Below are 20,417 nucleotides of genomic sequence, written 5' to 3' on the forward strand. Positions count from 1 at the left end.
AGGACGCATCTCATTCTTTGGGGGGGGGGGGGAAATGAATAAAAAAAAATTATTCCCCCCCCAGCCCCGGCTGCCGCCCCAAGCCTTGCACATGCCTGCCCGAAGCACGGGGCACCCTCCGGAGGGCTCCGCGTGCTTCGGGTGGCAGGCTGCCGCCCCAAGCCTCGCGCGGCCGGCGGGAGCTCCTGCCGCGCGCGCAAGGCTTGCAGACACTCGCCCGAAGCACGGGGCACCCTCCGGAGGGCTCCGCCTGCTTCGGGCGGCAAGCTGCCGCCCCAAGCCTCACTCGCCCGGCGGGAGCTCCTGCCGGGGCGCAAGGCTTGCAGACACTCGCCCGAAGCACGGGGCACCCTCCGGAGGGCTCCGCCTGCTTCGGGCGGCAAGCTGCCGCCCCAAGCCTCACTCGCCCGGCGGGAGCTCCTGCCGGGCGCGCAAGGCTTGCAGACACTCGCCCGAAGCACGGGGCACCCTCCGGAGGGCTCCGCCTGCTTCGGGCGGCAAGCTGCCGCCCCAAGCCTCACTCGCCCGGCGGGAGCTCCTGCCGGGCGCGCAAGGCTTGCAGACACTCGCCCGAAGCACGGGGCACCCTCCGGAGGGCTCCGCCTGCTTCGGGCAACAGGCTGCCGCCCCAAGCCTCGCGCGCTCGGCGGGACCTCCCGCCGGGCGCGCGAGGCTTGCGGACACTCGCCGGGGCTGCAGGCTGCTGTCCGCGATCCTTGTGAGCCTGCGGGAACTCCCGCCAGGCTTGCAAGGCTTGCAGAGAGCTTCCTGAAGCCTGGAGAGCGAGAGGAGTCGGTGCGCACCGATGCCTCTCGCTCTCCAGGCTTCAGCGAAGGCCTGCATTCGCCCCATAGGACGTACACACATTTCCCCTTCATTTTTGGAGGAGAAAAAGTGCGTCCTATGGGGCGAAAAATACGGTAAGTCTTTTCTTTTCTTTACCACAGCATCTGCAGAGCTGTTTTTCTGTGTGACATTTTGTTTATACTGTGGGGTTGAATCAGGTTAAATGAACAGAAAAATAGGATACAGAGAAACTCTTTTTAAGTTACAAAACATTCGAAACTGACTCATGAAATAGTTTCTGACAGGTGTGATGTTGAACCATCTCTGGGGTGTTATGGGAAGGGTTGTACTGGTGGGGGACATGTCATCCTCCTTCTGGGGGTAGTTTGTCCATCTTTGGTCCCCACTCTGCATTGAGCTCTCACCTGTGGCTACTGGAAGCTGCCAGTATGTGACCACACCCTGGGAAATGTCGCTAACTGGCTGGCTAAACCAGGTGAGAGTAGCTGATGGGTCTCAAACCCTCAGTGACTTAGGGACTTCCCCTGTACATGAAGACAGGCTCCTGCAGATTGAGTGGATGAGACCGATAGTGGGTCCAATGGTCAAGAACGCAGTTACTGCACGTGATGTAGAGGGAAGTGAGGGGCAGGTGGGGCTCGTCAACCTGGGAAGGTAGCCCATTTATGGGAAGGAAGACTTTGATCCTAAACCTCTGCTGCCTTGAGGCTATACTCCTTTGTGAGAAAGGCTTTGGGAGTAAACCCAAAGGAAAAGTCCTTACCCACTGCCTTTTCTTCAGGAGAAGAAAAGACTAAGGAACAAACCCGACACAAATTCAAAGTGGAGTCTCTAACACAGTTGGATGGCATCTTGTATGCCTCCTTCCAGCATTTCCTGCAGCCAGACTGGTGCCACATGCATTGCTCAGCAAGGCCAAGAGGGAGGCCTTATCATCTGGCAGCCCAGGACCTCCATACAATCTGCCACAGAGAAGTCAGTTTGGTGCTACGAATGCAGCAGAAACAATGTAGGAGGCAGCAGTTAAGGAGTTACTGGTCTCTTCGGCCATAGCAGGTGCTGTGATTTTCCACCTGTTTGACTTCACCCCCAGAGGTGCACTCCATTGTCTCTTGAGACGACAACAACAACAACTGGCATCCTATATTGAATCCAGAAGAAAAATATTTGTTAGTAAAGCATTTCAGTTCTTAATGGAATTCACTGTATAGCCGTGTAGGTGTTTTTTTCCTAGCCTTGGGATTTTTAAAAAACCTTTAGTTAGACATTTCTGACATTACTGATCTTTAAAGATCATGCACCCAGCTTTTTTGCTGCTTTTATTCCACATAATTCAAAACGATTTGTGCAGTCAGGGCACAATTTAAGTGGCCTCTTCTGTGCACATCATTTCAAAATACCACACTTCAGTTTAAAAAGAGAAAATGACAAGATGAAAAATAGGTTCAAGTAAGATGCATCCAATTTAACCTCAGAACAATCCCAAAGCCTCATTTCATACTGCATTGTGAGAATTACAAACATAGATTTAAACAAGTTGAATGCATGTTAATATAAATCATAACTCACATGGATTTTTTTCCTCCTGTAATTTTTCTGATGGAATATGGAGTATTCAGATTCAAGAATGCATCTGTATGGTCCAAGGTTAGAGATCCAGATCTTAAGAAAAGGTGAAAAAATATTCAAAAGCCCACATAAATCCCAGTTTACATGCAAGTGCAGATGGGGATCTAGTCATCCTTTCTCAATAATATGGTGGGCTTTGGGGGTCGTCCTCCAACATCCTGTTAGATCAGCAGACACCTTGCAGAAATTAATTGTATAATTTGAACACAGAAGCTGGCTTCAACTTCAGTGACCCTTAAACACAAGTAATGGATATTTGGGAGTTATAATGGTGAAAAGAGGTTGTAGAAGGAAGTTTCCTTTCAGCTGCTTTCCATTGCCATTTTTGGTACCGTTTTTGGTTTACATTTTAATTACTGATTTTTCTGTAGGACAACAAATACCTTATGACAGAGCAGATTCCAAGTACTTCTGTTTTTTTGTCAAATTTCAGAGAAGAAAAAGGTTCTAAGGTTCCTCACTGTTTTTATAATTTTTAAGATATAGAGAACACCCTATCAGCGGCATCTGCTCACATGTGAGCCTTTATCTTCTTCACATTTCCTGTTCTGATGTTTAGAGCTATGCATGGTAAATTGGTAGGTGGTTGCCACTCTGTGGCCATAATAGCACACCAGTTATGTTCCTTGACGCATGCTTTTAAGCAGATACAAGAAGGTGACACATAAATATTATCTCTTTTCTCTTTAAGCGTCTGCCCAATGAACAGTGGAGGATAACGTTTCTCAATGAGCACTATGCACTTTGTGACACTTACCCATCCCTCTTGGTAGTGCCATATAATGCCACAGATGAGGATCTCAAGAAGGTTTCTGCTTTCAGGTCCCGAGGTAGAATTCCTGTAAGTGATTTCATCTGTCAATTGTTTTTTGAAGTTGAGAACTGCTGAGCAAATGAGCATTTGAAAACAGAAACCTGTTTGTGTATTTCAAGGCAGGAAGAGAGCTATTATAAAATGCCTCTAAGTTGCTAACTATTCTTGTCCGCTTATGATCTTACATTTAAATAACCTCAGCATTTTCTAAAGTGAGAGTATTGTATAATTGACTAAATAAATTAATTGTAAAGGTGAATGATATCTTAAAAGTTGTTATCTAGTCTTGAGCAAAATTAAAGGCCTCAATTTGAAAAAGAAAAAAAGGTAAATTAATTACTTCTCTTGTGAACTTCAGTCGAGCTCTTGTCAATATTTGGAACACTCCTGTTATCTTCCTTGTATGAGTGAAGGATTCTAGCTTTGAGCTGGTTGTTGTTGAACGCATTTTCAGAACTATTAACTTCCCATCCTCAACTGAAGTGCCCTTTCAAAAGTTACCTTATCATCTTAGCATGCACTTCCCTTCTTTAGAAAGGACTTCCATGATTGGCTTCACCCATATACCTGCAGGCCTTTCAATGTCACATGAGTGCGGTGAGATGAATCCACAGAAATATGCTTTCTGTGGTGCTCATGTAATATTGAAAAGGGTGTCTAACATTAATTCCAGACTTGCTTCAAGAATTGAACTTCAGCAGATGCAAAGTACATTTTCTTCCGATTTTTCTGCAATTAGGCTCCAACTGTATTTCTGTGCACAGGTGCTGTCATGGATCCATCCCGAGAACCAAGCCGTTATCACACGCTCTAGCCAGCCACTTGTTGGTATGAGTGGCAAAAGAAACAAAGATGATGAAAGGTATCTGGAGCTCATCAGGGAAACAAATGGCCAGCTCTCCAAACTGACTATTTATGATGCAAGACCCAGTGTTAATGCTGTAGCCAATAAGGTAAGTGAATGTCTTCGTAGCACCACTATAACAGTAGCTAAAGAGCCTTTTATTTGCAGTGTATTTTGTAGATATTAGAAATAGCTGCTACTTCAGAATGCTCTCTGGATTTGTCATTTGTAAATGGCATCATATTCTGCACAGTCAGCTTTGGTGGTTGACCGGAACGTTATCATTTTGTGTCAGCCGCAGAATCTGCTTCAAGTAAGCCTTTGTGGTAGGAGTTCAAGTTCCTCCTAACAAGATTTAAACTTGGCAAGCGGGGGATGGGCATGGCATCTCCAGATCTGGTTTATTTTAAACCATTCTGCCCTGCTTCTGTTAACTGTAAACCCTGTGCGACTTAAAAATAACTGAAAAATATATGGGCAATGAAATGCAACCAACAGGAATGCTAAAATTCCAATAAAACCCAGCAGGAAACCGCAAATAAAAAATTAGCTAGTTTAATCCACTTTGCCCAAATGCTTTGATTGAAAAGGGAGTACCAAAGGTGAGCAGGTTAGGACTCCCTAATGGGTAAGAATTAGAGTAGTGCCTTGCCAGCAGATCTGAATGGATGGGTAGGTTCATAGAGGAAATGATAAGCATACAAATGCATTCTCTTGGTTTTCTGTGTCTGCTTTCTTCATGTGCAACTTCTATGATATCCAGGACTGCATCTGGCAGCTCTTTCCTTAGTCTAAGAAGAACAGTGTTTCTGACCTTTTAAACTTTGGAAACAGTGGGGGAATTGTCATTGCTTTAAATGGAGAAAAATGCAAAATTTGGAAATTGTTTATGATAAGTCTAGTGGTTGCATTCCTTCCCTCCTGCACTCTGGCTATTCTCTTTGCTTTGTTATTTCTTGACCCACACCCCAGGATTACTCAGCCCCTCCCACAGCTAAATTTAACTGTCTCCTTTTGCTCCAGACAGACAGAGCCTAGATAGGCTTCTGCAGCCTAACATACTACATAGTGTTGATTAAAAAAAGAAGCACTTGCTTTTCCTTAGTTAAAAGAACTTGGCTAAACTTTGCTCTGCTTTGGGAAATGTGATGACAGCAAATGCCTTGGAAAGTCTGTTCAGAGTTTCCATAACTCTTCAGGGGTGTGTACTTTTCGTCTCTTTACTAGCCCTTGCCATGGAACATATTTAGCAACTAAATTACGAAGCTTATGAAAACTGAGACTGTTTTCTTTGTAGTGCCATTTGCTTATTTTTAAGTTGTGCTTGGCCAAAAAAAAAAAAAAAAAAAAATTATTAGGATGCCAAAGCTTGAACTGGAAAGATTTTATTAGAAGAAAGGAGGCTTTAAAATGGAATTAGAAGGCCCTGGGGCTGTGATTAAAGCAATACTAATTGGTCAAATGCTTATGGTGATAGAAACTAGCAAATTTGGACTGTTTTACATAATACCCACTTAGATGTTTGATGTTAAACATACTATTCTTGTGATAGAAAGAAATGCCTTTTGAACCATGTCCACTTACATAAACCCTTAGTAGTTCCTTCTTGCTCTGTGTACTGATACTTATTGATCCTATCTATTTGGTAAATAGATACTGCTGCTTAGTGGAAAGCTTTGAAATATATTATAAACTGTCTAAACTCAAATTTACTTTCTTTTTGGTGAGAATATGGTATGATGTAACCACTCTTTATTTTTTAAGTTGCCAATTGTGTTTTCCTTGGGGGGGGGGATATTGTAGTAATTGTGCAATGGAGGCTAAACACACACACTTCCTTTTTTTTGACTCTCAGGCAACTGGAGGAGGTTATGAAAGTGATGATGCATATGCCAATGCTGAGCTGGTTTTCCTAGATATTCATAATATTCATGTCATGCGGGAATCCTTGAAGAAGCTTAAGGACATTGTTTACCCTCATGTAGAGGAATCTCACTGGCTATCTAGCCTGGAGTCCACCCACTGGCTTGAACATATCAAGGTATGGATAAAAAAGAGCACTTGGCTCATTGTCATGGACTGGCTGGATGCAGAGCAGTGGTGGGGGGCACCAGCTGGGGAACCCCCAAGGGAATGGTGGTGGGTTGACAATGTGTGGTAAGAGGGAGCAGACTGGGAGGAGGAAGTTACGGAAGCTGAAGAGGCAACAAGAGGGTTTGGTGAGCAGGAAGAGGCTGGCAAAGAGAGTGGTTCAGACTCAGAGGCGGGAGAGGAGTGGGGGCCAGGTGGCAGAGTGGAAGCAGGCAGCTGAAGAAGCCAAGGAGCCTCCCCCTCCTGCTGTGACCAGCTTCTCTCCCCCCTGGACTCCCAGAACACAGAGAGAAATGAAGAAGGTGGTGCAATGAGAGACCAGGCAAAGGAGCCTTAGGCTGCTGGGGAAAGAGGAAGCTTAGAGAGCAGTCGGAAGGCGGGGACCTTCAGTCCTTGCAAGTGCCTCATTGGGGCAAGACCTACTGGGAAATGTTGCTGTGATCGCTAGCCCTGCACTGTTTTGGTTACTTTGAATAATGGATTAGCTTCACTGACACTGGGTGCTTTTTTATTTTTATTGCTGACCTATGCCTGACACTTGTGCACTTATGCAGCACAGGATTGTGGTCTCAGTTTTTTAATTAGAACTTTAGTGTTACCTTAACTGTATTTTTGTTCCTTTCGCCAGCTTGTTTTAACAGGTGCTATTCAAGTAGCAGACAGAGTCTCCTCTGGAAAGAGTTCGGTTTTGGTACACTGCAGTGATGGTTGGGACCGTACAGCACAACTCACCTCTCTAGCTATGTTGATGTTGGACAGCTACTACCGGACGATTGTGGGCTTTCAAGTTTTGGTGCAGAAAGAATGGATAAGCTTTGGACACAAGTTTGCTTCGGTGAGAACAAATAAGAACCAAGCTGAAGGGTCAATGTGATAAGCCACTATCTGTCAGTCACAAGTTTCCCTGTCTGTGTGGGTGGCTAGTCAAACAGGATTATTGTATGGGTTTTTGAGAGAGTGCATTTGAAGCACTTTGAACATTAAAAAATGCTAAGCATTGTTGAGTTTGGTGCTCACACAGAACACCAAGCCAAAACATGAGTTTGGTGTGAAACACTGTCAATCTCAGGAGGTGGCAGGGAGAACATACATAATCTGTGGGATTTCGGGTTTCATGCATGTATGCCGCAATCATATGAGCCCCCATATGAGCACATGTGGGGTGTAAGTGCAACCACACATATCTCTTGGACAAGTGGACCTTCAAATTTTGTCCAAGCTGTGGTGTAACATTTGTCTTAGAGACTGAAATAATGAACTAGGAAATTTCCAGTTCAAATATCTCCTCTGCCATGAGCTCTGTGTGTGTCCTTAGGCAAGTGCCACGCCCCCCACCCCACGCAATCTATAACAGTCTCTCAGAGACTGTCTTAGAGGTATTCAGACAGTCTTAAGCATCCCCACTGACCATCTGTAATATGTGGGTAATACCAATCTACCTCATGGGGTGCATTTAAGCTTTGTTGAGATATATGTAATGTGAGTGTTTATTTTTCTGATGTACAGTAAGGCAATTTTGGGTGCCAGTTTTGGTGTGTAATTTTAAGGCATTATGCTTTATGCTCTTTTGCTTTTGCTATGGCTCTTTAATCATGAGTACTGTTCAGCAGCCTATACTTAAATGTGTTTTGCAGACTGCCTGACACTTGATTGGATATACTAAACTTGCTTTGACACTTGGAAGAATCAGTTCAGTTGCAGTCAGCCTATATCCTATGTGTCTTCCTCCAGGAACATTTTGATAGTGACATTTTTATACATGCGTTTGAAGTAGTGCTTCTCTGTGTGCAATATGGCCCAGAAAGACATTAGTTCATCACCTCTTCTTAAATTTTAAGACTCTTGCGTGAAGCTTTAAAGTACAAAAACAATAAAATCCATTATAAATTAGTAATGAGATTAAAACCATATTTGCAAGAGTAAAACAGTTTCACTAGCATTGTTGGTTTAACACTGATCTAAAGAATAGTGTTTTGTGTCAAACACTAATTTGACATGTGCACAAACTTAATTTACCTGTGTTCATTTACCACTAGGCCTTTACAGCAAACTTGGGCTGTCATACCTGTGTATGTGAGCAGATTTTCCCAGACCAAAGAGACATGGCTTCTAAATCTTTGCCCTAAGCAAAACCACATTTTTGTATAGGAGCATAACTGAAAATTTGGCAGCTAACTGCTGCTTCAACAATAAATTAATGTGTCCTTTGAAAACGGCTCCAAGTCCATTTTAAAAGCCTTTGTTTGTGCCATCTAGTTTCAAGTTATTTGGCAAATGGGGCCACCTTTGAATACATGAGCTGTCACTTTAGCAGTGTGTTGTTCAACATTTGGAAAGTGAAAAATGATTGGGGGGTTGTACCATGGGGGTGGTCCTGCAAGAATTGTAGATGATAGACTTATTGTGGTTCATATTAATGCTCCCCTTATTATTCATAATGTGGAAATGGGTAATGTGAAATGCATATTCTTAAACAGAATAGGTTCACAGTTTTCTGTATAAAAATACTTGGGGTGCTAAACCGAGAGAAAAAGCTCCGAATTGGGGACATAATCCAGCCAAACTTGAGCTTGTGCTCACTATAACTTAAAAGCCCATTGGTCTTTTAACTGTGGTAATTCAAGGACACAAGCCAGCCAAAGTGTTCTGAGCCACAGGACCAAAGGAGGGCTCGTGGGGGTGGTTGGATGCAGGGGTGCCAAAGAAAGGGTGCCACCTTTGGCTCAACACACAAAGCAGTGCAACTATAAAATCTCATTGAGGTTTTATAAAGAGTGAACTTCATCCTGGACCATTACCATATTTTTTGCCCTATAGGACGCACTTTTTCCCCTCCAAAAATGAAGGGGAAATCTGTGTGCGTCCTATGGGGCGAATACAGGCTTTCGCTGAAGCTTGGAAGCTTCAGGAAGCTATCAGCAAGCCTGGGGAGTCCGCAGCCTGCCACCCGGCACGTGCGGTGCCCTGAAGCAGAGCGCCCCGCACACCGGGCAGACATTGGCCAGCCCCACCAGCTCGGGGAACAGCGGGGAGGCGCAGCACCGCCATCCCGCTGTTCCCCGACCTGGTTTTGGGTGGGAAATAAAGGAATTTTTTCCCCCTTTATTCCCCCCCCCCCCAAAAAAAATTAGGTGCGTCCTATGGGACGGAGCGTCCTATGGGACAAAAAATATGGTAATTCTCATTTAAATTCACTGAAGAATAGTCAACATTGAGTCAATCTTATATTTGCCACCTGCCATCTTTCTGTCTCTCTGGAAAGAACCCAACCCTATTAATGGAGATTCCCAAGACAGAGTGAACTGACTCAAGTGAGGTTTGTGTGATTCTCATTTCAGAGAATTGGTCATGGAGACAAAAATCATGCTGATGCTGATAGGTCACCTATTTTCCTCCAGTTCATTGACTGTGTGTGGCAGATCTGTAAACAAGTAAGTTGTGTTGCCTAAGGCTAATGTAACGAATGCGATCCTGTCTGGTTATACCTAGTAAATTGACTGGAAGTTGTTCTCTAAGATGACCTGTGTGAGGTCATCCAGAGACTTTGTCTGTGGCATCACCAGTATGACAATGAACCCAGCTCTCTTGTTTCCTCTGACTAATTTTGGAGATGTGATGGAAGTTCTGACTCATTTGGAGGGGGGCATGTGGGATCAATGAAGGTGAACAAACTGAATTTGTGGAAGGTAAAATTTCATTAATTAGGGGTTTTGATGACTTTGTTTTGCAATGGGATGCTCTTGAATCCATCTCTGCTTATGCATGTTCAGATGTAGGAATGGCTAAGGGTATATTTTATCAGCCGCATCTGGTTTTCCAACTATCTGCTTTCTTGGGGAGTGTCAAACCTGGCAATAGTCTTTCATACTCCATTCAGCTCTTTTGTAGTGCACTTTATGTGGGGCTTCCTTTGAAGACCACCCAGAAACTTCAGTTAGTCAAGATGCAGCCATCATAGTTTGTTCCGGAGTTAGCAGGATGGAACATATTCTGCCAATGTTATACCACTTTCACTGGCCAACAATTTGCTTTCAGGGAGCTGGTGTTGGCTTTTACATCCCTGGTCTTAGGTTGCCTGGAGTCTTGTGTTTTGTGCTTCTCTTTAAAACAGCATTTTTGTAGGGAGGAATTCAGTGACACACTAAGGCGGTTGTTCTCTCAGGGCAAGCATTTTTTGGCTTGCCAGATGAACAACCCCACCCCCTGCCACTCCTTGCTCTGTGTGCTGTTTTGGGGGTTCTCCATACCCTCTTGAGCCAATGTGGGGTGGGGGAGAGAAGCCCTGTACAACAAACAGCTTGTGTAGGCCTACTGTTGTTGGGACCCATTAGTTAAATCCCGCCTTCAGTATTATACAAGCTATTGTAAAGTGTGTTACATCTGCATTGCAGAGTAAGGTGGGTTATAATTTTTGTAAATTAATTTCAAAGTGGTGCATGAAAAATATGTTGAAAAGGGGGATAAATGGAAAATAAATTTGACTTGTTACTGTTGCCATATTAAACAGACACCTCTGTTATTCAAAAAGATAAAAGATAACTTGCTCTTGATTTCTCTTCCTCTTGTGTCTAGTTCCCTACAGCTTTTGAATTCAATGACCAATTTTTGATTACAATTCTGGATCATTTGTACTCCTGCCGTTTTGGTACTTTCTTGTATAACTGTGACTCTGTAAGAGAGAAAGAGGTAAGTTAGTGCTCAGGTGATTTTGGACTGAGTTTGGAAAGGATGTAAAACTTTGTGTATCTTTGTATTCATGTTATATGCACCATTTCATGTTATTTGGAGTCTGTTATTCCAGTCATATCTTACAACATCTCTAGGTCCATAAAAATCAATCTGAACTCAGAGTTAACAATAGCGATCATGTTAAGATGAAAGCTGCATGCCTTTAATAACTTTATTTGAAATTAAGCTCTTTGCATAGTTACATTTGATTGCAGCAATGAATGGCTAAAATGAAGTTGGTGACAGAAGAATACTAGCATTAAAACATATTCATCGTTTACATGCAGTTAGAAAATGAAGAGGTTGCCACTTTGAAGGGCTACTTTTGAAGATGCTTTTTAGCAAAGATACTGTATATCTATCGCCTGTGTGATTCTATGAGATAACAGCTGTGTGAAATGTAAACGCTGCATCACATTCTTCTACACTGTGGTTTAAATTAATGCTGACACTTTCGTTTTCTTTGCAGAAACTGAGCGAAAAAACGTTATCTCTGTGGTCCCTGATCAACAGTGCAAAATCAAAGTATATCAATCCCTTTTATGCTAAAGAATTAAATCGTGTTCTTTATCCAGTAGCAAGCATGAGGCACTTGGAACTTTGGGTCAATTATTATATTAGGTGGAACCCGAGAATCAGGCATCAAGTAAGTTTATTATGATTATGATTATTTTAAAGTATTGGACAGCTGCTGAAGTATTCGTAGCACTTTATAGATTTGTAACCTGTTTTCTCTCTCACTCCCCTTCAAAGTTGCATGAAAATAGGGAGTTACCTCATGCCACATCAAGCCACCAGTCTGTCTTGCTAACCGTTCTGTATCCTGCTTCTCTTCAATCTGGTGCCCGCCTTATGTATTTTTTTACTGCAGCCTCCATTGTCCCTTACTATAGACCATGCTGGCTGGGGCTAATGTGAGCTGGGGTTAGTATATTTGGAGGGTACCAGGTTGGGAAAGACTGCAATGTTCCCAGGCTCCTAGTTCAGCTGGCTGAGATCCTTTTCAGTGGCAATGCTAGGGATCAAAATCTCCCTCTTTGGATGTCGCATCTGTAGCTATGATGATGATGATGATGATTTATTATTTATATCCCACCCATCTGGCTGGGTTTCCCCAGCCACTCTGGGCAGCTCCCAATTGAATATTAAAAACACAATACAACATTAAACATTAAAAACTTCCCTAGACAGGGCTGCCATCAGATGTCTTTTAAAAGTAGGATAGTGGCTTATTTCCTTGACATCTGATGGAAGGGTGTTCCACAGGGCAGGCGCCACTACCGAGAAGGCCCTCTGCCTGGTTCCCTGTAACCTCACTTCTCACAGTGAGGGAACCACTAGAAGGCCCTTGGATCTCAGTGTCTGGGCTGAATGACGGGGGTGGAGACGCTCCTTCAGGTATACAGGACCGAGGCCTTTTAGGGCTTTAAAGGTCAGCACCAACACTTTGAATTGTGATCGGAAACGTACTGGGAGCCAATGCAAGGTTTCTCAGGACCGGTGTTATATGGTCCCAGCAGCCACTCCCAGTCACCAGTCTAGCTGCCGCATTCTGGATTAGTTGTAGTTTCCAGGTCACATTCAAAGGTAGCCCCACGTAGAGCACGTTGCAGTAGTCCAAGCAGGAGATAACTAGAGCATGCACCACCCTGGAAAGACAGTCCACGGGCAGGTAGGGTCTCAGCCTGGGTACCAGATGGAGCTGGTAGACAGCTGTCCTGGACACAGAATTGACCTGCGCCTCCATGGACAGCTGTGAGTCCAAAATGACTCCCAGGCTGCACATCTGGTCCTTCAGGGGCACAGTTACCCCATTTAGGACCAGGGAGTCCCCCACACCCCCTGTCCTCCAAAAACATTACTTCTTTCTTGCCAGGATTCAACCTCAATCTGTTAGCCGCCATCCATCCTCCAACCACCTCCAGGCACTCACACAGGACCTGCACCGCCTTCACTGGTTCTGATTTAAAAGAGAGGTAGAGCTGGGTGTTATCTGCGTACTGATGGACACCCAGCCCAAACCCCACGATGATCTCTCCCAGTGGCTTTATATAGATATTAAAAAGTATGGGATCTCTGAGGCACCCTACAAGTGAGAGCCCAGGGGTCTGAACACTCATATCCCCCCTTTTCTGTAACAGAATTGGTAATAGATTGGAATTGATCCCATATAACATGACTAGACAGGACTCTAGCACTCTCCTGCCCCGGCCCTATTCCCACGGTGGAGTCTACCTCCTTCTGAATCTGAGCAACTTTATCTGCAAAAAACTTTGCAAAAGCATTTCAGGAGATCTTAGGGTCCCTACGAGGCCCCAGTGATGAAGGAGGTTTCAATAGATTGTGAACCACCCGAAATAGTCTCATGCTGCTGTTTTGTGCAAATGCAATAGAGGCGGTAAAGAAGGTACTCTTCGCTGTTGGTAGGCTCAGTGTTGAGCTCTAACCTGTGTCCGGTCCAATTCAGAATGAGTTTTCCGCCACCGGCGCTCTAGCCTTCTCAACGATTGTTTCATCGCCCTCAGCTCCGGGGAAAACCATGGGGCTGTCCGGGCTCCATGTAAACTAGGTGTCTCCAGGAGCACATCAGCTCGGGCAGGGAATCCTTGGTGCAGCAGGGAGGTCAGTACACCAAAAGGAATCCTGTACTGCCCCTATTGCCCAACTTCAGGACCCAGACCTGGAAGCAGGTTTAGTTCTTAAGCAACGACTAAGCCTGCCTCCTTGGTAATGACACATCTGCATACACTTATGGCTGTTGCACCTCAAAAAGGACCCTTGTAGAGCTGGAAAAGTTGCAGAAAATGATTACATATTAAATTATCACCCGTACAGGAAGTCACTGGTGGGATTTGAAATACAAGCAGCAGATTAATGAAAGAATTAACAATACTGGTGTTTAGATAGTAAAATTGTATGTTGTAAAACAGGTAATGAAATGGAGTAGAAACCAAACACATGAGGAAATGGGGGTGGGATGTCAAAAAGAAACTTTAAAGGTTCAATAATTTATAATGTTCTGGGAGATTTAGGGAGATTTAATAAAAATGATTTGGAAAAAAAAGAAAGGAAAGGTGTTATAGGCTACAACATTTGTAGCTGTTTGGAGGGGGGGGGACATGAATAAGGAGGGATATGATGAGTATAAAAAGGTGCATGGTGTTGCGAAAGTGAGGAAGGCTATGCTTACTAGAAGCTGGGAATCATCCAAGGAAGCTGAATGATGGGAGATTGAGGGACAGACAAGATAAAGTACTTCTCCACAGAATATACAGTTAGACTGTGGAATTCCCTTCCACAAGATGCAGTGAAGGCTGTCACCCTGTCACAAATTCAGGGAGAATGTGGCTCTTAGTAGCTATTAGCCATGAGGGCTATATTAAATCCAGTATCCGAGGCAGCGTGCCTCTGAAACTCAGTTGCTGGCGATCGCAAGTAGAAGTGTGCTGTTGCATTCATATCTTGCTTTTTGGGCTCCTCGTAGTTTGCGGGTTGGCCACTATGAGAACATAGATCGGCCTTGGTCTGATTTAGCAGGACTTATATTCTCTGCTTCCCTGTTTTGGGGTAATACTGGAAGCCAGCCATAAGAACATTTACTTGGAAGTACGTGCCATGGGAATGTGCTTGGGGTTGGGGAATTAGAAAGCTATAATGCAAGGTGAGTAATCCCCTTTTCTGCCTTAGTATTGAACCCCTTCTGGCTGCTCTTCAAGCATTCCATATTTCTCTTCCTGGTTAACTACTGTGTAAAAGTCGATCTACTCAGAAGAAAAAGATGGGATACACTTGATACTTCTTAGCCTCAATATTTGGTACAACAGCTGGGAGCAAAGAGAGAACAGAGCTTCTGTGTTTAACAAGCAGTCTTTATCAGCAATCCACTGGAAAGCAGCAGCAGCCTCAAGGCAGCGTTTTTCTGTACTGTGTCTCCAGTTGTGTTTACAGCATGCTGGGGGCTGGAAGAAAGCCAGGCAATGCTCTGTATGCCATTCAGAGTTGCAGACACTATAAATCCAGGGTGCCTGCTTTGAAGGTCTTTGCATGGATAGAAAAGAAATGTGTTCTAGAACATAAAAACACACCTGTAAATTAGTTTACTGGGAGAGAGATATGTAAAGTTGTTTCTTTTTAGCCACATACATAACCATAGCACTCGGAATGGGGACATTTAAATATTTTAGGGCAGGTGGTGCAGCCCAGTTACATGGAATGACTGCCCACCCTCCGCAAATGGCGTTAGCGGTGAAGGTGTGTTGGTCTCGTTTGTGCTCTTCCTTGGCTTAATAGCAAGCAGATAAAGGGTTCGGGGAGGCAGATCAATGCTGGACTTAGGCTCTGCTTTAAGAGATTTGTTATTGAAAGGGCCTGGGAAAGCAAAGTGCTTGGAGAAATTTCATGTATTGCCATTATTTGTATTAAGTGTGTGTGTGTGTGTGTGTGTGTGTGTGTGTGTGTGTCACCCTGAAGAAAGACCTCATTGAAAGGTGGAATTCTGGTGTCATTCTCAACTACAATCGATCTAACCTGCTCCAAGGCTTATGCAGATCACCTTCCCCTCCCCTCCTGCAGGGCTAGGACTAGGAAGCCTGGAAACTTTTGCTTCTGCTCCTCGTCAACTACAGTTTGTCACCTCATCCATACTAACAAACTGTGGTTAATTCATTATAGTTGATTTAAAACAAGTCTTGCTTTCGGAACCATAGAGAACTAACTACAGGCTGTTATAAGAGGAGGGAAGAGAACAAATGAGGCGGCATCTTCCCATCCCCTGTTGCCTAGCAGCAACAATTACAACAGGCTGCAGTGGAGGAAGGAAGTGGGAATTCTCTGCTGGCACAGCTGAGAGATGGACAGTGTTTGGCAACTTTTCTTGAACTTGTCCACCCGAACCAGTCATTGCAACATTAGAATAACTTGTTCCTCAGTTTACTTAAATCCTCTCCCCGCCGCCCCATCTATTTTCCCTTTGTGTCTTGTCTTTTTAGATTGTAAGCCTCGGGGCACGTACTGTCTTTTTTTAAAACTGATGTTGGAACCTTTACTGGTGAAAAACAAGATAAATAGTTGATGTTAACCATAGCTCTGAGTGGGTGGCGCAGCAAGCTACTCTTAACAAAAAGCAGAAGTTTTTGAATTCTTCCTTGAGCCCATTTGGGAGGGAAATGCATGAACCTGCTAAATCTTGCTAAAGCATAATATCTGAATGCAGCCAGTCATCTCTACACATATGGACTTGAAGATGGAGGTCTTGGATCTGGTTTAGCTATCAAATCTTGGATTATTCTGTATCTTCAGTGAAGTCCAAATAACATATTTTAAAATCTTTCAACTGTGTCTAGCAGCCAAATCCAGTGGAACAGCGTTACATGGAGCTACTGGCATTGCGTGATGACTACGTGAGACGACTAGAAGAACTGCAAATTGCGAACAACCCCAGATTTCCCAATTCCTCCTCATCTTCTTCACAGATGATGTCGCACGTGCAAACTCACTTTTGAAGGAGACTGGTTGGATTATTTTCTTTGAACATTGTTATAAGTGGTGCTTATTCTGATATATTGGACAAGAGGAAAACATTGATGCCTTATGTAGAGTTTTTTCCTAAAATCTTTGTCCCTATAGGAGAGGATTTGAACACAAGTGGGCTTTTAAAAATAGATTTATGTGCCTTTCACAAACTTTTGCCTGGGAAAAATGTCATCCAACTAGCAGTTATAATATCCTTAAAGGTGTTTTTTCCCCTCCTACTGCAATCCAAATAGATATAGCTAACGCTTTCAATAATAGCCATCATCTTTTTTTAAAGACAGTATGAATACATTTTTGTCTATAGGCTCTCCTGCTCAGACTTAAAATGCATGTTTAAGTTCATATATTGAGCAAAGTGCCATTGAAGCCAATGAGAAATTTGCTGAATCATATGCACATGTAAGAAGCCTGTGGTGTAAGAAGCAAAGTTGTTAAGGGCACATGCTCTTGAGGATCAATTACTGTGTGGACTAGTTTTATATGGTTTCTTACACTGAAAACTTATTTCAGTGATAGCGGTAAGCTATCATGACTTAAATTTGTGCCTATTCAGAGCAGCAGCCTTATGAGATGGAACATAATGTGTGAGCTTGTATAACTTGTTCCCATAATAAATTAGTATTTTTCTCAAATATATTAAACAATATGCAGAAAATAGGGAGTGCACTGAAAATATTTAAATGTTGCAGATCACTCAGTTTGCTGTCTGCCTTCATGTCAGTTTTTTGTTAAATTTTATAATTCCTTTCAGGAATCATTTAAAAACATTACAAGCACTTGTGAAGTCAGCACAGACCTTGCAACTTGATATTTTAATCCGCGTTTTATTTAGGATAAACAGTTTATTAAGTGATATTTGGTCAGTTCAGACTATCTTGAAGAATAGGATTTGTGAAGAACTGTTTGCAGCTAACGTCACTTATTTTCAACATATTTGACACTTTGAGGGTGTTTGTCTACCATTTGTAAATTATTATATGTGTAATTTTTGATCTACAAAATGTAAGGTGGCAAGGATATCCTAGGAATAATTTGTAAATTAATTTGAAATGTTTGGAGTATTCTTTTCTTTGTAAAGTGTAAATATTTTCGGTTTCAAAGACTGGAGACATAAAATACTATAAATTTATTAGTTTTAGAGGACATTGGGATATTTTAGAAATAGTATATTTTCATTAAAAGAAAAGCAGAGCACATTAATACAGTTAATAGTATACTGATAAATTTGCACTACTTCTTCAGGGATAGACTGAAGTACTAGTAATAAATTCCACTAGCTGATGCATGATTTATTTCCTTCCACTTGATACCTGTCCTCTAAATTTCACACACCTTTGATTCTTTTGTCTTTATCTCATTGCACATGTACATGGCTTGTTGTTTTCTGTAAGGGTAACAAATCTGAGATGAACTGCATAACTTGAATTACAAGGAAACTCATGTATCCCATCAGCCTATTCTAAATGACCGAGCATAAAACTCTGAAAAACTATGCAGACTGATATAATTGCCTTTTGTTTGCCTGCAGTTTTTAAGCATCTCATTTTTCACGGGAACCCTTAAAACATCATGTATGTTTCATACTGTCTAGTGTGGATTAATTGCTATCTTGCTTGTTTTTACTAAGTAAAACACTACACGCTCAGCTGGGGGTGGGGGGTTGCGGCAAAGCGGGGAGTATTGTAAAACAGATTTAAATACATTTGCCTTCTCCTTATCTGCATACCATTGATTGATGTTTCTACCACCACAGGTGATGCTGTGTCCTGAATTTTAGAGAATTTAATGTTTGGGAAAGTATAACTTGAATTTTTAATACCTGCTTAAGTCATATGAAATAAAAAAGCTGAACATTTCTTTATGCCTCTTTTCTGGGTAGCAAACAGCCCAATCCTATACACCATTCCTAGGGGCCCACACTGTACGGAACAGAATTTATTGAACCAGCTCCAAGGAAGGTCTGAAGGGTGGTGATAAAGAAGAGGCCTACTCTGTAGCAGCCCCAGTTTATAGACTGCTCTTCCCAGGTGCCTTGGCCCTCCCCATCTTACGAAGAACTGGAACTCCAAACTTCCATTCTTCCAAAGGCTTTAATGCTTAATCAGATCAGTACATTAGACAAACTACAGGTTACAAGGTTCAGAACGTACACCAGAGGTAATATACATGGCTAAGTGCAACCTTAATACATTGATCTAACAAGCCAGGGGTCAGCCCCACAAACAACCCAGAGATGCATTTTAAATAAAAGGACACATTCTACTCATGTAAAAACACACTGATTCCCAGACTGTCCGTGGGCCAGATTGAGAAGGCGATTGGGCCGCATTCGGCCCCCGGGCCTTAGGTTGCCTACCCCTGTAACAAGCAGTACACCCTTCTGTACCTTTCTTTTGGAGTGTGGGGCAGAGTGTTTGCGCGACAAGAAGCTGGAGTTCTGGGACTGGGTGCTCCTTCACTTGGGCTGTGTCTGCAAGGTTGCTCATGCTGGCTCTGACATATCTCTGGAGGTGGGGTCAGGATCAGATTTACTGCTAGTTGCCTCCCCAGAAGGAGTTGTCTCACGGAAAGGAGCAGGCAGTCTCCCATCTATCTGTTTCTAGGGAACCACCCACTAAGAGTATACTCTCGGGTTGCCACCCTCCACATCTCCCTTGGAGAGGGCCCATGGAGAAGGACCTTGGATGGCGAACGCATGGTCCAGATTGGTTCATATGGGGAGATGTAGTCCTTGAGGTATTGGGGTTCTGAGCCACAAGGCTTTATAGGTCAAAACCATGTTTCTTGCTATAACATTAATGATCACCAAGCTTTGTAAGTTTAAAAGTTACAGCTATATTGGGCATTCTTAATTTGGTTAGTGGCTTGCTGAATTGACGGACTGTGAAATGGGCTAGTATATTAGACATTTGATTTTTAAGTGCCTGAATTCATTTTGAAGATGCAAGCCACCTCCATCAAACAGTTAAGCGCATGTGACTAGCAGCTGTGAGTGCTGTTTATTTTTAGCATATGCGTTTCCTTTCTGCTCTGCCACATGTAAAGGAGGGAGGATGTTACAAAATCTAAGGGGTACAGTGCTGGTGAGAGGTACATTACCTGTTGTTTTTACTAAAAGTATTGTGGTGAGGAGTGCTCTTATTTTAAATCAAGGATTGGTAGCTCCCAAGAGCCTTGACAGATGGATCTTCTGTATTAGCTTCAGCATCTCAGGCAGAGAACATCAACAAACTACCTGGGGATTCTGATGGTCCTTTGTGATTTCCACTATAACTGGTTAGCAAATTCAGGAAATCTTATGAAATGGTAATCTCCCTCCCCCTCCTAATCTGCACCTTTCTTATCCCCTTTATACTTTCAGTTTAGTGCAGTGATGCTAAACCAACCACCTGGTAAGACCCTTATTGGAGAACTCCCTCTGCTTGCCAAAATCTGAGGCACACTCTACATATTATAAATCATGGAATTGTCGAGTTGGAAAGGGACCCTGACAACCCTCTAGTAGTCTAGACCAGCCCCCTGCAATGCAGGAATATGCAGCTGCCCTATGCAGGCATAACCTGCAACCCTGGAATTACCTGGCAAAAAGCAAGTTCACACCTCTCATTGAGTTTCTATACACATATACACAGTGCTTTTTTTCTGGGGGGGCGCGCAGGGGTACGCATACCCCTAAATATTTTGTGAATCTAAGTTTGGCCTCATTGAGGGGCAGTATTACAAGATGAGTAGGATGTGCCCCTAAACATTTTTTTAGAAAAAAACACTGCACATACATACATACATACACACACATATGAGGCTCGTTTATTGATATATTTTGGGAATCGTTCATGTTCTTATGTAGCAGCATTGATTTATACTTTCTCCAATGTCAACCAATCATATTGCAAAGCAGTAGTGTCCTGTGTTATAAAGCAAGTACTGCTGGGTTGTGTCTTAGTTTCCCAATGCTTTTCTTACCAATAAATT

At 43.1% G+C, this 20,417-nt stretch overlaps 1 protein-coding gene across 2 annotated transcripts in view; it reads left to right on the plus strand.

Moving 5' to 3' along the window:
• The window catches only part of MTM1 (myotubularin 1), a 41,271-nt gene extending 22,970 nt beyond the window's left edge, over window positions 1-18,301 (plus strand). The window contains exons 8-15 of one of the 2 annotated variants that reach the window (XM_081848070.1): window positions 3,128-3,277; window positions 4,015-4,203; window positions 5,950-6,135; window positions 6,814-7,020; window positions 9,524-9,616; window positions 10,758-10,871; window positions 11,383-11,559; window positions 16,256-18,301. In XM_081848070.1, coding sequence (XP_081704196.1) covers window positions 3,128-3,277; window positions 4,015-4,203; window positions 5,950-6,135; window positions 6,814-7,020; window positions 9,524-9,616; window positions 10,758-10,871; window positions 11,383-11,559; window positions 16,256-16,414 — 1,275 coding nt within the window. In that variant the 3' untranslated portion in view covers window positions 16,415-18,301. The remainder of the gene's footprint in view (window positions 1-3,127; window positions 3,278-4,014; window positions 4,204-5,949; window positions 6,136-6,813; window positions 7,021-9,523; window positions 9,617-10,757; window positions 10,872-11,382; window positions 11,560-16,255) is intronic. The other variant, XM_081848069.1, reaches the window with a different exon arrangement.
• The last annotated feature ends 2,116 nt before the right edge of the window (window positions 18,302-20,417 follow it).

Source organism: Podarcis erhardii, assembly GCF_964252035.2.
Source record: "Podarcis erhardii genome assembly, chromosome: Z".
NCBI lineage: Eukaryota > Metazoa > Chordata > Lepidosauria > Squamata > Lacertidae > Podarcis > Podarcis erhardii.